Source organism: Astatotilapia calliptera, chromosome 15 (assembly GCF_900246225.1).
Source record: "Astatotilapia calliptera chromosome 15, fAstCal1.2, whole genome shotgun sequence".
NCBI lineage: Eukaryota > Metazoa > Chordata > Actinopteri > Cichliformes > Cichlidae > Astatotilapia > Astatotilapia calliptera.
This window is the reverse complement of record NC_039316.1, coordinates 10695498-10710946: the sequence shown is the minus strand read 5'-3', so window position 1 is coordinate 10710946 and position 15449 is coordinate 10695498. Positions and strand designations below refer to the sequence as shown.

The 15449-nt window shown below is 38.7% G+C and overlaps 3 protein-coding genes across 4 annotated transcripts in view; 2 read left to right on the top strand and 1 right to left on the bottom strand.

Moving 5' to 3' along the window:
- The first annotated feature begins 228 nt into the window (after positions 1 to 228).
- Positions 229 to 8279, top strand: LOC113006748 (wiskott-Aldrich syndrome protein homolog). The gene is made up of 6 exons (XM_026142901.1): positions 229 to 306; positions 2404 to 2483; positions 3139 to 3288; positions 3521 to 3658; positions 3778 to 3903; positions 4389 to 8279. The coding sequence occupies exons 2-6, from the start codon at positions 2404 to 2406 to the stop codon at positions 4477 to 4479; spliced, it is 585 nt and encodes a 194-aa protein (XP_025998686.1). The 5' UTR covers positions 229 to 306; the 3' UTR covers positions 4480 to 8279.
- A 133-nt stretch (positions 8280 to 8412) lies between these two features.
- On the bottom strand, positions 8413 to 11326 carry mrps10 (mitochondrial ribosomal protein S10). Its single transcript, XM_026142900.1, has 7 exons — positions 11194 to 11326; positions 10955 to 11007; positions 10434 to 10503; positions 10160 to 10299; positions 9937 to 10045; positions 9625 to 9714; positions 8413 to 8630 (listed from the first exon to the last, which is right to left on the bottom strand). The coding sequence occupies exons 1-7, from the start codon at positions 11296 to 11298 to the stop codon at positions 8550 to 8552; spliced, it is 648 nt and encodes a 215-aa protein (XP_025998685.1). The 5' UTR covers positions 11299 to 11326; the 3' UTR covers positions 8413 to 8549.
- Positions 11327 to 12251: 925 nt separating this feature from the next.
- Positions 12252 to 15449, top strand: part of tulp4a (TUB like protein 4a) — a 29176-nt gene continuing 25978 nt past the window's right edge. Inside the window, exons 1-2 of one of the 2 annotated variants that reach the window (XM_026194362.1) lie at positions 12252 to 12334; positions 13605 to 14556. In XM_026194362.1, the coding sequence (XP_026050147.1) occupies positions 14305 to 14556 (252 nt within the window). In that variant the 5' untranslated portion in view covers positions 12252 to 12334; positions 13605 to 14304. Of the gene's footprint in view, positions 12335 to 12378; positions 12769 to 13604; positions 14557 to 15449 lie in introns of those variants that run through there. The other variant, XM_026194363.1, reaches the window with a different exon arrangement.

Sequence of the window (15449 nt, the reverse complement as noted above, 5' to 3'; positions counted from 1 at the left end):
AATCCAAATGAGTTCTACAGTCATGCTTTTCCCCTCAATCTTCAATAAACGTGTGTAATGTGTTGAACGTGTGGCCCGTTTAATTACTGAACCGCTTTCAAGGCTGGAGACCATTGGAAGCACGTTAGCCGAGTCAACCAATCATAATCCCAGAAAGCGAACCTTGGCCTAAATGACGGTACCAATGAACCAATCAAGTTTAAACATTTATTCCTTGTGGGCGTGACTTTGAAAGCGAGCGTCTCTTCACAAAGAAATCCCAACCTGGGATGTCTGTTTAAGCCGCCATTTCAAAGCCCATCGAAGGTACGAGAGTTGCTAGAAATTTTGTATATATCTATATTTTTTATTTTTCTATTTTTTTTCTTTTTTTTTAAAGGAATCACAAAAACCGTATCATTTTTTTAATCTACCTCACCGGCGTCACCGATTTGAAGTAAGTCATTCCAGAAGCGTAAAAAAAATCTACAGAAACGCCCCTTTCTTGGATGACTAACGTTTTACTTAATCCCACGCTTGTCACTGAAGTTTATTCTGTTTATATTTTCAATTAGGAAAATATCATTAAATGTGTCTTTGAAATTTGTTTATATTAGACTGTTCTTTAAAAAATTTGCAACATAGCGTAATTCTGTCATACCTGCCCTGGAAGTTCCAGGAATTAGACGGGGCCCTTTATCGCTTTACGTGTATATTTTAGCCGGCTGGGCTCACTATTTGCTACTATTCATGAGGGGTATTAAGAAGTATTATTAGAGGCTCGAACTGTATTTGTCGCACAGGTCGTCCCCAACCCCCTCTGCCGCTGCTGCTAGCTTGATATTTAAAAGCTCACACAACCTCAGCCGCCTCCTAGGATCGGGATAAAATTGTTTCCATGACGCTCGACGTGCCTTTGGCTTTGCAGGCTTTCTGTCTTCAAAATATCACTGTAAAATGTACGTATGAACGAGTGTGCTTCATGCCATGTTCATAGCCATTAAACATTTTAAGTGTGTGGCTCAGCCATTGGACCTGTTACATACAAATCTCTCTATATAATAAATTATAAGCAGAACAGTGTACTTTCCGTCTACATCCTGGCTTAAATGGATGTTTAGGTGGGTGTAGAATGAGCGACTCATCCCTCATTATTGCAAAATGAGGATAATAAACTAATGGAAATAACTCTCGGGAGATTTAGCTGTAGACTTTATTAGGCATAAAATTATTCAGTGATCAAATTTATTGCATTGACTAAAAGTGGGTGTGACAAAATAAAGTTAAGAGAAAGGGTAATAATATTAACTAGACTTAAAGAAAAATGTAAAAATATGTTCCGTTTTGTTTTTATTATGTAAGACTAATGAAGTAAAAAATACAGGTAAATTAAACGGGACATGTCCTCGGTGTTAGTCTTTGTCAGTGTGGTTAAGTTTTATCCACCCAGCAACCATGAGGAGGTTTTGGTGCACATCTTTATTATAGAATTTCTGTGTAACAAGATTGCCTTTGTATCATAGTAAATTCTGATCTCTTCTGATGTATTCTGATCTTTTTGATAGCCCCCACCCTCCTCCAAAAATAAAAATAACACAGGACTGTAATTACTCCTGTTTGGAGGTTTTGAGCCTATTGTTTATAACCCGGGGTTGGTAGTGGTTAACTAATCTTAAGGTAATGCGTTAGATCTTTTAGCTTTCAGCAGGCTGATTCTTTAGAATGAGAAAACATGAGCAGATGTCTTGTTGAAATATATTTAAGCTATTAAAGTCCAGGATATAAAAATGTATGACGTGATTTAATTTTTAAGAGAGCTGAAGAGGTGCCATATGAGTATTTAATCAGCCTGTTAATAAAACGCAATTACACAAACTTGCCAGGCAATTACACACAGACTCAAAACTGGAACAGAGCAATCCAAAGGAAGGATAGGCGAGTAAATCCTGCCTGTATTTGTGCTGATTCAGCAGCACACAAACACGAGGAAAGTGGAGAGTAATCATTTAAAAGTGAAACAGAATACCAGGGAGCCTGACTGCGTTATATCACTTCATATATATACAGTTATCTTCTAGTGCTTTATTGTTCTGTTTTATTAGTCTTGAAGAAATAAATTGATTAAAGGCATTTCCTGTGTAATTTATGCAGACAACATACAAATTAGTGCAAAAAAATCACCAGAATGCAGAAAATGAAGTGCCTCTCAGTATAGTAGAATACAAATCAAAGACATTGCAGTGCAGTTTCCAGCATTACATAATAAACACTTAAAAAATAGTATGTTTGAACGCAGCTCTTCTGTTCATGATGGTGTTCATTGTCTATATCTATATCATTATGTTTTGTACAGGTACAAGTATGAATCTAGTGCTTATTACTGCTGATCTTCTGCACATAACTATTGACTTGGGATTGTTTCAGATGGACACGGACACAGAAGAGAGAGTCACAGAAACTTCCATGGATGACTCAGAGAAACATGTAATCCAACTCAAATCCAGGTCTGTCCTGCTGTCTGTTACAGTCTTCTGTTTCATTTGTGTACACATGCCGGTTATTCGAGTTTAGGTCTTTTTTTTTTCCTGCTTCATCTTTCAGATATGTCTATAGGAAACTGTCATGGCAAGGTCATGCTATTAATAGCTTACTGTTTTGTCCTATAGTGGCAGTAACTGAGAGAGGTCGTACTGTGTCACAGATATAATCTGTAAAAGCTTAACTTTTTTTAGCCTGGTGTTAAATGATTGTTATAGATTTCACAGTAAATCTTCAACCTGGACTCTGTTGTAAATTTTAATGGATGCATACGTGTTTTTCTTGTTCTTTGATCTCCAGCAGATTTTTAATTTCACCACAGCAAGTCACAGTAATTAATGTAGTAGTTTTCTACTAATACTTAATCAGGTCCTGCAGATTTCCTTTATAATGATTTAAAGATGCATCTCTTCACACCCATATCTATTTATGTAGTCTAAATGCCTTACTATTTGACAACATGACAATTCTTGTGGTTTTATGCAAGATTAGATATAAAAAATTTAAAGTGCGTCAGTGTTTTTTTTTTTTATTTTATTTTATTTTTTTTGTTACAGCTTAACAAGACTGAACCTGAACTAGAAGGACAGTGTCAGTTTTCCCTTTGTTATTTTCCTTCAGGGGTCGTGGGGCCAAAGGCCGTGGGCGAGGGGGGCGTATGAGTAGAGGTGGCATGCGTGGTGGGCGGGGCATGATGAAAGGCTTTGGGCCACCAGGACCTGGAAGGGGTCGAATAAAGGATGGAGCCATGAATGGATTTGGGCCCATGAGGTACTTTTATTGATGTCTGACACACGCACAGTGTTGATATTCTGTAATATGTAAGTTTTATAACTTGGTTAGTTTCTAAACACATATTTTCAGTTGGTAAACATAAAAAGGAAATGCTTATAGACAGCCACTACTGAGTATTTCTGTATTTAGATGCATTTTACATACTTAACTTTTGATCCATTACATGTGTCAATTTAGATAAATTATGCTGCACCTTCTTCCCTTGCAGAGGAATGGGGAGGATGCGTCCTTACCCTGACCTCAGAGGTCCTCGAGGTAGGGCTGGACCTATGGGCATGGGCCCTCCTCTTCCCCCTCCCCCACCTCCTCCTATGCACCTCAGAGGCCCCTTTCCACCCATGCCCAGGTAAACGCCTCATTCAGGCACATAACATGCACAGACACCCACAAAGCGCATAGCTAGAGCTGACCTGTCACTTTCAAATGTCTTATTCCTTACTGCCTGAAAATGTTCTTCCTCTACAGGCATGGACCCCCTCCACCCCCTCCTCCAGGTCATCCTGGTTTCAGAGGGCGTCCGCCACACCCTCGAGGCCGTGGCATGCCACCCCCTGGACCTCCGCGCCCCTTCCGTCCGCGAGGCCCACGAGGGTAAGCGGTGTTTTAATATTCATATCATGCTTAAGCTTAAAATGTCACAAATCTCTGTGCTTTGTGTGCACGGTAACCAGATTGTTAAATTTAGAGAATCTGAGAGTTTGTCTTTGAGATCTGAGATGCAGCAAAAGCACAGAGGTTTGTGACACTAATGCACAGTCTTTTCTGTCCCTTTCTCTTCAGCCTGCTTATAGTTAAATTCTTTTCAATTTTTTGATAGCTCTGTGTCAAAAAGAAGCATTTTTGCTTTAATAGTTTTCTACTGTAGCAAATGTAAAGTGAAGTTATTTTTTTAAGCTAAACTCTTAAATAGTGCATGAAACATGAAGCTGTATTTTGCAAGTTCAAAGGTGCAGAGCAGAGGGGATCTCAGTTCCCCCGCCTTAAACTAGAGTCGTTCAGATGGCTGCTCTTATCAGAGTGTGCCCCCTATTGGCCAAAGCCAAGAATCCAATGTGTGATTTTATCCTTTTACACAGCTACCACAATGGACCGGTCTCTCCTCCGCCTCACCCCCCACCTGGCAGAGGCCAGAGGTGGCCAGGCCCCCCTGGTGGCCGACGCTTTTAATACAGCCTGCTCTAAAAACTATAACTAAGCAGCTGTTAATGTAGAAGAGGCCCTGTAGTCGTGCAGTGAATGAAATGCCCCCGAATGATGTGTTTATAAAAAAAAATAAAAGTCTGAGTTATCTTTTGAGTATCTCAAGAAATACTCTGTGCCGACATGTTTGGTTGTTGGTATTGTCCACTGGCAAAGAGAAAAATGTGAAAATGACTAAAGGGCAACTGAGGACGAATTAAAAACGATTTATAACCGAATAATGTAAAGGGATTCCCAAGTTCTGTTACCTATAAATACTGTTCGTATTTTAACAGAAGTTGTTAAAACGAGTTTGTTCTCCAAAATTAAATGTTCTGTGTTTCTTGTTACAGTCGCCCTGTGAGCCTTTTTCCTGACCCCTAATGAATAAAGGTTAACAAATGGGGTGACACTGTATTTCTGAAGGTGGGGGTAGAGGGGAAAATTTTAAAAGGGAGGGGAAGGAGTGCACAGCAGCCCTCAAACACTACTGTTTATTAGTTTGGTCCACCTTGGACCTCCCTAATCTTTCCTCATGCTACATGGATATGGTTATGTATTCATAACCTCACTAAACAGTGCACTAATTATTGTTTGACACGTTTTACAAGTCTTTATCCAGCTTGTCGAGTATTAATGAGTATTTAATTTCATATTATATATCTTTTAATGTGCAGGTATTTTAAGTTATGAGTATTGCTGTTTGGAACATTCATGTTTGTCTCCAGCGATCTATTGTGTGATGACAAAAAAGCATTATAAATGAATAGCATACTGATATATAGATATATATATATATATATATATACACACACACACATAAATACCAGGTTTCTTATTAGAGCAAATTCCATTCATATTTGCTCCAGTTAATGATAAGAAGTTACTCTTTACTGTGTTTTTTTTTAAGTGTTACTATTTTATATTCATTGTAATTAACATAACTTGTGAAACTGTGAATGTGTTTTGAGAACCGTCAAGAGATAGACGTGAAAGAACAAAATAATAAAACAACAAAAAAAATAAACTCAACTTCTTCTTTTTTTATTTGTTCACAAACAAGTCTGAGAGTTGTTATTACCGACTACAACGTCTCTGTGAAACAGTATGAACTGCATTGTAAGTGTGAGCTTACATTTATTTATGTGATACTTTAAAGTGAACATTTGATTCGTGTAATTAATAGTTTTGCTTTAGTTTTTACTATCTGGAGGACCAGGAAATCTTGATGTTCACTTTAGATCTCACTGAATTCTGTAGACTGAGGGCTTCAATTAATTTATGGCTTAAAAAATGTAAAACTAAACAATGAATTGTACTTATAGTAAAGGTTTACGGCCTTGTAGCTACCAGTGTAAAATTGATTGGAGGACACGGAGCCGCTCCACATACAAGACATCTCTCAGTTTAAAATGAGTGGTAGCATGTCTAAAAGGAGGACATCATCTGAACAGACACTCTGATATGACCAAGAATTATAACTTATTTATTCTGTTTCTAAAAGATGCTGACCCCGTTTCAAAGGGGACAGCTGGCTCGGAAAACCTTCTAGAGTTTGTTTTGTTTTTTTCAGTCAAATCTATTTATCTTATCTCCTGTACTCTTGTATAATTTCAAATCTAATTGCTTGCATGCATGAAATAGTTCCACCTTTTTATATTTAATAAAAATAATAATAACAATAGATGTGGGTTTACAATGTGCACACATTTGCTCAAATTGGGATATAATGACTTAAGAGGGTCTTCGGTTTTACAGTTTATCCGTAGTGTGGTGATTAAGGCCAGCTGAATTTTTAAAGCTAAAAGCAAAGGTGCAACCATCTGAAGAAAATAATTTTTTCTAGATAAACAAGGACTTTATTCTGTGAACCACACGTTGCTTGAATATAGGTACACGTGCAAGGAGAGGTGATAAGTAAATAGCCACAGCCAGGTGTTGCATCCTGCCCCCTTTCTCTTCCTGTCTTTTTCCATTTCTTCAACACTTTTGACTACATTTTGCTACATCAGCCTCTGAAGTCCCAGTTTCTCCCTTTAGTTGATTATAACAGACTGACTGTTGTTGTCTCCTGAAGGGGGGGGGGGGGCACACAGTACAGTTAACCTCCCGGGCCCCAAGGAACCCAGGCCCTCCCTCACATCTCTCCCCTCCTTCACCAGCGGCGTGACACCTGAGGTTCGGCACATCACTTGAAAAGGTGAGCCTCCTCTTGTGTCTTAATCCCTAAACCCCTTCCTCTCCAAAACAAGGAGATTCTCTCTTTCAGGACCTCAAGGTGGAGCAACGTCAGAGTCATACTGGGGAGTGGTGAGATTTTAGAGGATTTGTGGGTTTGGAGGTGCATCTGTACCGTGATGGGGAAAATGGCATGCTTGATATATAGCGCGTAGTCTTCTACTCAGGAAATCGAGATGTTTCATTTAACTACTTCCAGGCTAATGTGGATGGTGCATTCTAGCTCACTTCCACACCTTATTGGACACGTGAAGCCCCTGTTAGCTGTAACGGTAACATTCGTGCTGATATCACAGGTTAGACTATGTACTGAGAAGCGATGGAACGACCCACAGATTAACAATGCTTTGGTTCAGGAGGCCAGTAGACATTTTACACTCTTCAGTGTTCAGCACAACATTTTTCCCCCTGCTGGGTCACAGAGGAAGGCTGTCAGACTTTTTATCTTTTTGACCAACAAAAAGCCATTTTAGTTCATTTATAGTTGGAATATAATTTATAGAATTTATCAGTGGTTTATATTATAACAAATTCTAAAGTGGTAGAATTAAAGATCTATTTTTTTTTTTATCTGCACACAGCACTTTAATTTAGCTTCTTGGTAATTTAGCTACAACAGATAATTTATCAGACCACCTATCATTAAAAACAAAATTAATTTTTTTTTTTTTTAGAAATTTGTCAAAAACTTATTTCAAACTAAAAATTATATTATTTATATAACAGTGTTTTTATACCCAAATTTCAGCCACATTTTCACACAGGATTTATAAGAAGTCAGAAATTAAATAAAATAATTTAATTAAACAAATTATAGTTCAGCATTTAAAATATGATTTTGATGATTATCCAGTAGAGAAACAGAGATTTTGGTAACTATCAACACTGTTAATTTAGGACAGCTGTGGTGGTGAAAAAACTTTAAGCACTGTTGTTGTGTAAACTGAACCAGTGGTAGCTGGAGGATGCTACATTTACAGATTTACAGGACTTTCTCACCACTGTTGCATCACTTTCTAAGTCACTATCATCCACTGTTTACATTTAAGGGACTATATTTCAAGAAACATTCAGTGATTAGAGCCATTAGAAGCAGTATAAGCTACTGGCAATCATACTTAAGTATTTAGACTTCTTTTTTTTTTAAACAGCATACAAAAATGGTTTCAGGAAGGTATAGATGCAATAGTTCGATTAGCTGAAATTCATCTAGGATTTGATAAAGCCTGTCTGAACCTACTTGAGTGCTTGCTAAATGATTGAGATTCCTGTGAGGCCAGGTTTTAACAGACAGGATAGATTTCAAAATGAAAAGGCCAACAAAACTAGCAAGCAAAAAAGATCCCTCCAGTGAACTTGAATTAGTTGACACTTAACTCCTCTACAACATAAAGAAACGATTAAACACCTCCACTTTGTCCTTTTGAAGGTAACCATACGATGAATACACGTAAAATAAAATGAGGTGCCAATCATCAGAATGACTATGCTGTATACGCTGTTTTGTGATTTGATGTATACTGTTTTAATCAATAAATGTACAAAGCAAAGGTCTCGTGTGTGCTGGTCTTGTATCTGCACGTATACATACAGTTCATCCCGATATCACTGCAGCTCGTCAAACAAAAACTTTTGACTTATTTGAAACAGTCCCAGATAAACTACAACCTGAACTACAAAGAATGAGTTGTGTACATATTCAGTTTATTTCACATAGCTTTGCAACAGAAAAGACAACATGCTTTAAAAAAAACAAACAAACAAAAAACAATCACAGGAAAACACATTTAATAGACATCTGTTAGTCACAGGTGCTGGATTTACTGGCTGGGCTTGTCGTCTGTGGGAATTTCCTTCCACATCGGTTCAAGGATGTGATCAGGAACCTTCTCCATTGCAGTCTGTCAACATGAACAGAATAGAAGAGCGAGAACATCATATGAAAGTTGCCCTTTCCCACACAGAATTGCACAGATAGGGAAGGACTGTCATATTCAGCTTTACTGGGAAATGTCGAAGGAGTATTAGACCACATTATGAAAAAAAATAAATTATCATTTTGAGAATAAAGCCAAAATTTTAAAAAAAGGCTAAATGAGCAGATTAGTTGTTTCAAGACAAACAGCACCAGCTGCTATACACTTTACAAAATACCTTGTTTAGACGAGTCAATTAAAACTAAATGATCAGCCGTCTTGTGATCCAACATGCGTACTTTTTATTGCACGATGGTGCAACCATCGATAACCTTCCATTTGTCCATTACCAGCCATTTCATTTTGGACAAATCCACTCTTCCAGGTGTGTGGTTTTCTGCCTGACCAGATGCAGTTTTCTGCAACATCTTTTCAACGTCCTTATCCTTAACATACTGAGCTAGAAGGGAAATCGTTTCCCACCTTGTTACTAAAACCGATTCTGAAGTATGAGTTCATCATCAAAAGAGGGTAAAGCAACCGTGGAAGTTGTAAACAACTATAATCTACACATTTCATCTTCTCAAAATAGATTTTAATTTAATCTCAAAATGATCACATATATATTAGGGTTTTTTTTGTTGTTGTTAAGGGTTAATTTTTTCAAGGGAGAATTCATTTCATGTTTAACTGAAAACATTGTGCATGTTTTGTATCCAGTTTTGACTTCAACCAGGCCACACTGTTCATCAACTGAAAGCTTCTCTTTACCATTTGTAACAGGGGACAGGCCAAATTTATTAACAACCTAAGTTAGGAGTGGGAAATTAATTTTCCCAAGGGGGCACATTAGAATTGGGAATATCATGGAGGGCCATACTAATAAGCTTTGCAATGGAAAGCATCTAGCCTGCAGACACTGATATTGATGATACTGGTGCGCGAGTTTGGGTGTACATCGATCTCTGCAAAACCTCACCTTCGTCACCTCCATGGCTACACCTTCCGGAAGATTCCTCTGAATGTATTCAAGGTATACTTGTGCTGTACAGCCTGTTATATGATGCAGCTACAGAGACAAAAAATAAAAATAAACATGTTAAACAAATTACCTTATAATGACATGCAATAACTGGCACAAACACAAAGCTCATTCGTGTTATTATGCAAAGGTTAGAAGTTTCCAGTAAAATGTAACTAGGTGAATAATACCGAACTCCTTTTAATGGCTTTTTGTGCATTTTTTTCTTGTTGGATTTTAGTTTTTTTTTTTTAAATTAGAGCTTCTCACCTCGATGCACCGGTAGTGAGTTCTCATCTCATACTGGACTCTGTGTTTTTTGAAAATGTGTATTGACTTCAGGAGTGTTAACCTCTCAATGTCCTTCGGAGGTTCAAAACTGTGATGGAGGAAGAAGATCCCAAAAAAAAGTCATGGCATTACAAGAAGATTTTAGACAGAAGATTTTAGACAGAACCTTTACTAGAGTTAGTGTGTGGCTGCTAAAACTCACACTTTTCCAAGACTGATGCCCAGTTCTTTAGCTGTCATGGTGGCAAAGAACTCATAGCTGTCCAACACAGCTCTGTCATGACCTTTAACCAAAACCACCAGTTTCTGGAACAGTGTGTCCGGCTCCTCTGTGACTGTGATCTGGACCAAAGGAGAAAAGAAAGCCTTAACGCCACATGCAATTCCAAGCGATGGCCTTTGAATATAAACCACTGTAGGTTTGTTGTATTTCACTACAGCACCAGCCTGATATAAGAATGATAATGATAACTTACTGCCGATTGTGCTGCTGACGTTAAAACTGTCGTGTGGAAAGAAGTGCTGGGAGTCAGAGGGAGGTGAAACCTGCAGAGGAGATACAGAATAACTGCTTATACAATAAATGTGCTTAGAAAAAAGTGCACTTCAACTGCACAAGGTGCTTAATGCCTCTGGGCTTTTCTGGCTTAGCTTCATGGTGTTCCTGTTCACTGCCTGAATATACTGCTAGTGTTGTTTTATTTTATTAAGGATTGTGAGTATACTGTACCTATAAGATGTCCTTTTCTTTACATTATTTACTTAATTTCCATGGGGAAATAAACACGTTGCATTCCGATACAGCCAAAAAAAGTGCTCCAAAAACACATGCTATTTATCTTTACTGACAGATCTTATCAAAAAACAGTAAAAACTGTTTGTAAGTCTCTTCATAATTTAATTTAAAACTGCTGCACCCCTGCTTCGTGTGAAAATTCATGTGATTCACGTAAGCAATTATGGCTCAACTCATTTAAAAGATGGGGGGGTTACCTACCGAGTTATATTACATTTCCTGTGACCCGAACAGACACTCAAACTTGCCGGTCCCTGAAAACAGAATCAAGCTCTTTTTATTGAAATGTACAAATGACCTCGGTTGTGCAGCTGCCACGAATGGCCAAAATCTACGATTGGCTAACTAGCTACGGTAATTTTTCAAAAGCTAGAGACCTGCCATGTTAGTAAACTGTTAGAAAACGTTATCTAAAATGAAAAACAAGTTAGTTACCATACCAAATATGAGACACCACTCAATATCCTTGCCAAAGAGAATAATTCACGTTTGCGAACCATGAGAGACGCCATGTTTTTGAGAGAGCGGACAGAAGGTGAAATCATTTCCCTGTGCTGCCCCCTTGTGTCCTGGAGGATAAATGAGGTGAGCACTAACGAGCTAGTGACGAGTACCAAGTATCCAGTCTACAGTCCCATCGAAACCTTTCATGGTCATAAAACTGAGAATGAAAGACTAAGATTGGATGTATTATATTCAAATATATTTTCATATTCACATTTACAAGTCATATGAATAACAATGTAGTCTGCACTTGACTATCGTGACATTATTTATGCATGCTTATGATGCTTCATCTACCTTGTAGCTTCCTGATTCTGTCACAGTGATTTTTGTCACAGGTGATTCTTCTCTTGATCATCACCATATCTTATTTGAAAAAGTGGAGTCAGTCAGTAATGTAGAATCAGAATCAGAATCAGAATCAGAAAGGGGTTTATTGCCAAATGTTGAGCAGGTTTACAACATGTATGATCTTTCTTTACAAGGTTCAACTGCAAAGGCTGCCTGTTAACCTCTGGTCACTGATTTAATTTAAATGCAGTATCTGCAAAGTCACTGGGCATTTTAACATTAGATCTCATTCATACTTTTAAATACTTTTCTGCCTATAAACGGAATGAGCAAAAACAAACAAACAAACAAACAAACAAACCCAAAACCTAAACAATTACTTTGGCACATTAGTTTTCTTAATTTGTGATCATGTATAATATGTTGTTTTATTACACATTTATACACACCCACATTTGTATTTGACCTAAAATATGCTTCACATTATTGTGAAAAAAACAATGCAATGGAGGCTGCTTATACAGTTGCTGTATGCGTGTACTTAATATACTTAATACAGGTATATTTAATGTAGATACTTAGATGCATTCTTCTCCAAATTTGTGGGAACCTAGTTTTGAAAGGTAAACTGTTATTGGATTGACTGTTATTTGATTAAGGTGCTATTGATATGAACAATTTTAATTGGTCTGAATCACGTGCCTGTCACGTGACCCAGCAGTAGGGGCCCAGCAGTGTACAGTAGCAGGCTGCAGGCAGAGGAAGAAGCAGCGGTACGGATCCAAGGTAGGCACTCCACTGACCGCTGATGTTTCTCTGGCTTTGTTGGACTCATGGTTTATATTGTTTAGCCACTTTGTCACTACACCGCCGAGGTGTGTGTGTGTTTTTTTTCTCAACAGATGTGTCCTAATATTAAATAACTATTGCCATAAATCGTTTGCTAATGTGCTAACCGTAGCCTGCTAGCGAGTGCCAGCGGCGGGTGGACGGAGCCAGCCTGGCGCTGATAGCTGACCGCTTAGCCGGTTAGCTGTCTCCGGTTGTTGTTCATGGAGAAGAAGAAAAAGAAGAATCGTGACAGACAGCGTTAGTTACCCGCATTCCCCAGCATCTCGGATGGATTAGCGTTACAGCCCAGCGCCAGACTCTTGAAGGGAGGAAAGATTAATCCCGCGACTGGAATGTTTTGATGATCAGTGGAGACCACAGAGCTCTCGGTCTGGATCCAGGTTCTGGCTAGCTATTGCTAATAGGCAGGCAGCTTATGGTGATCGATGTTTTTGGCTAATTTTCCAACGTCTTACGGGCTTAAACAGTGATTATTTGGTTGTCAATAACCATTGTATCTTTCTTATGTTATTTTTACGAATTGGCGTGGTTTAATGGCAGATGGCTTTTTCGAGAGGCACCTATTATCATGGCCACTGGTTTAGATTTAGTGATACTGGAAATGGTGGGGAAATCTCGGGATCTTGTAATCACCGCTGACTTAATCTTAATGTCGAGTATATTTCCAAACAGCCATTCTCATTCAGCTATTCTTTGTTGGGCTTGATTTTTATTGTCTCTGTATTAATAAATAACGTCCCGTTGTGCCTCTTCGGTCTGTCTTGTCTGTCTGACCTGCCCGGGTTCATTTTAAAGCTGTTATTCTTTTATTTGTTCTTACCTCTCTGTTACGGTCTTTGTTGTTTACCTTTCGTCTATTTTGTTTTTTAAACGTTTGGCCGCGAGAGGCCGCCTTACTACAGCTTTGTAGCCTAATTAAATGAAAGCTAAAATGATACCTGGCTCCTATAAATTATTAAGCGGGTAGTTAAATGCCCTTCCGCTGAACAGGATAGTCCTCAAAGTAAAATTGCTGCTCGAAGAGTAAAGGCAATTTTTAGCCCAGCACATTAATATTTAAATTAACGGCAGTGGGCAGCAAGTGAGCGCTTTTCCACAGCTTGTGTTGTGACACAATTCTCTTGATTTCTTAAATACATTTTTATTTTATTTTTCATGTTTTTCTATGTTATATATAAACGTCGTTTTGTGTATTACCCAACAGTGCTCTATGGAATCCCCGAGGCCGGTTGAAAAGGCGGGCCGGCTGACGTAATGACGTTACCGGGAGAAGCGGCTCTCCTGTGGGCTGTCAGCTGATGGAGAGGAGTCCCTGCTTCTCCTCTCTCAGACACAAACTGGGATCAGATGAGGAGGATGTGGAGCACAGAAAGGAGACAATGATGATACTTGGAATGAATACCTGCCTGTTTTATAAGTTTACAAGATAAGGCGCGTTTTTGTTTTTTCTTTTTTGGGGGGTTGATGCTTGTTTTGCTCAGCTGATAGGAGTCTCAACTTTACCCTGGTGGATATCTAAATATATTTTTAGGCACTTTCATTTGGTGCCTTCTCTCCGAAACAGCACGTACTTGGTAGCATCACATCAAAAATGACCTGAGTGCCTTTTTTTGTGTGTGTGCCACCTCATTTGGCTACATAACATCATTAATCCAGCAATGCTAAAATCCACTTGTTTTTTGACCTCACCTGTGCTTTCTGGGGAAAGTTTTTATTGATCGCCTTTAGTCACTATTCCAGATCCCCAAGTAAAAGCACCAGTACTATGCACCGTTGTCGCTGTCTCATTTCTGACACGGAACTGGTAACCTCAAAGGAGGAGACGTGCTGATAACAGTAGTTGTCCTCTCCGAAGAACCTCCCTAAGGGCACTTTTTATTCTGGGAGTGTAGAGAGCTGCAGGCATGTTCGCTGCTGTGGAGCATGGCCCACTCCTGTCCAGTGACTCCAACATCTTATGTCTGTCCTGGAAGGGCAGGGTGCCCAAGAGTGAGAAGGAGAAGCCGGTATGCAGAAAGCGTTACTATGAAGAGGGCTGGCTTGCCACCGGGAACAGCCGAGGAGTGGTTGGGGTTACGTTTACATCCAGCCACTGCAGACGAGACCGGCCCACCCCACAGAGAGTAAACTTTAACCTCAGAGGGCATAATAGTGAGGTAAGAGGTTCAAGTGCAATTGTTTTTGAATAGGACTGTTAAGATGTCTATGTTAATGCTTCATCAAACAGTCTTTGAAGCTCTTAAAGGCCACAGTCGTGTTTTGGAAGCTGTTTTAAAATGTCTTATAATCAAAAATGTATCTCAGGAATATTTAATTAGTAAATCTTCTATTTATTTATTTTTCCCACAACTTCAAGCTACTCTGATATTTCTTCCTCTTCAGTTAAACTTAATAAAGCAAATTTTCAAAATCATTATTTTTAAGTGTTTAAAGCAGTATTTGAGAAGTTTCAGTAAAAGTAGACTAGTTGATCCCCTTAGAAAAGGCTGCTTAGTCCAACTTATTTTAGCTCGTGAGCCACATACAGTTATATTTGTGGGTTGTATGGAGCTCAAGTGGGTCGAACCAGTAAAATCACTACATTAAAAAACAAAAACAAAAAAAGACACCTCTTCACATTGTGGGAGGCTGAGGGTTTTGTGTTTTCCTGCAGTGGTTGATATTCATTAACCGTAAGTTGCCAGTTAGATCAACTTTTTGGTTGCAGTCAAGATATGTATACAAGATATGCATGCTCTTCCTAGTCAATACATTCTGTTACTCCAGACAGGCTTTATTCCTATCCCTCAGTATAGTAATAACCCTCAAAGATTCCCACAAAGAATGCATTGAGGCAATTTAGTTGAACCAAAAAGACTGGATGACTGTCTGAGTCAAATGTCCCAGCAATATTAAATACTAATAAGGATTTTTTTCTCACACACACAGGACAAGTGGAGATTGAACACAGGTTGCGTTTTCTATTTAGTGGGTTTAGCTGTTTGGAGTGAGGTGCAGTGTCAGCACTCTCCAAGGCAGCTGAGGGGAGAGTGGATGAATCCCTACACGG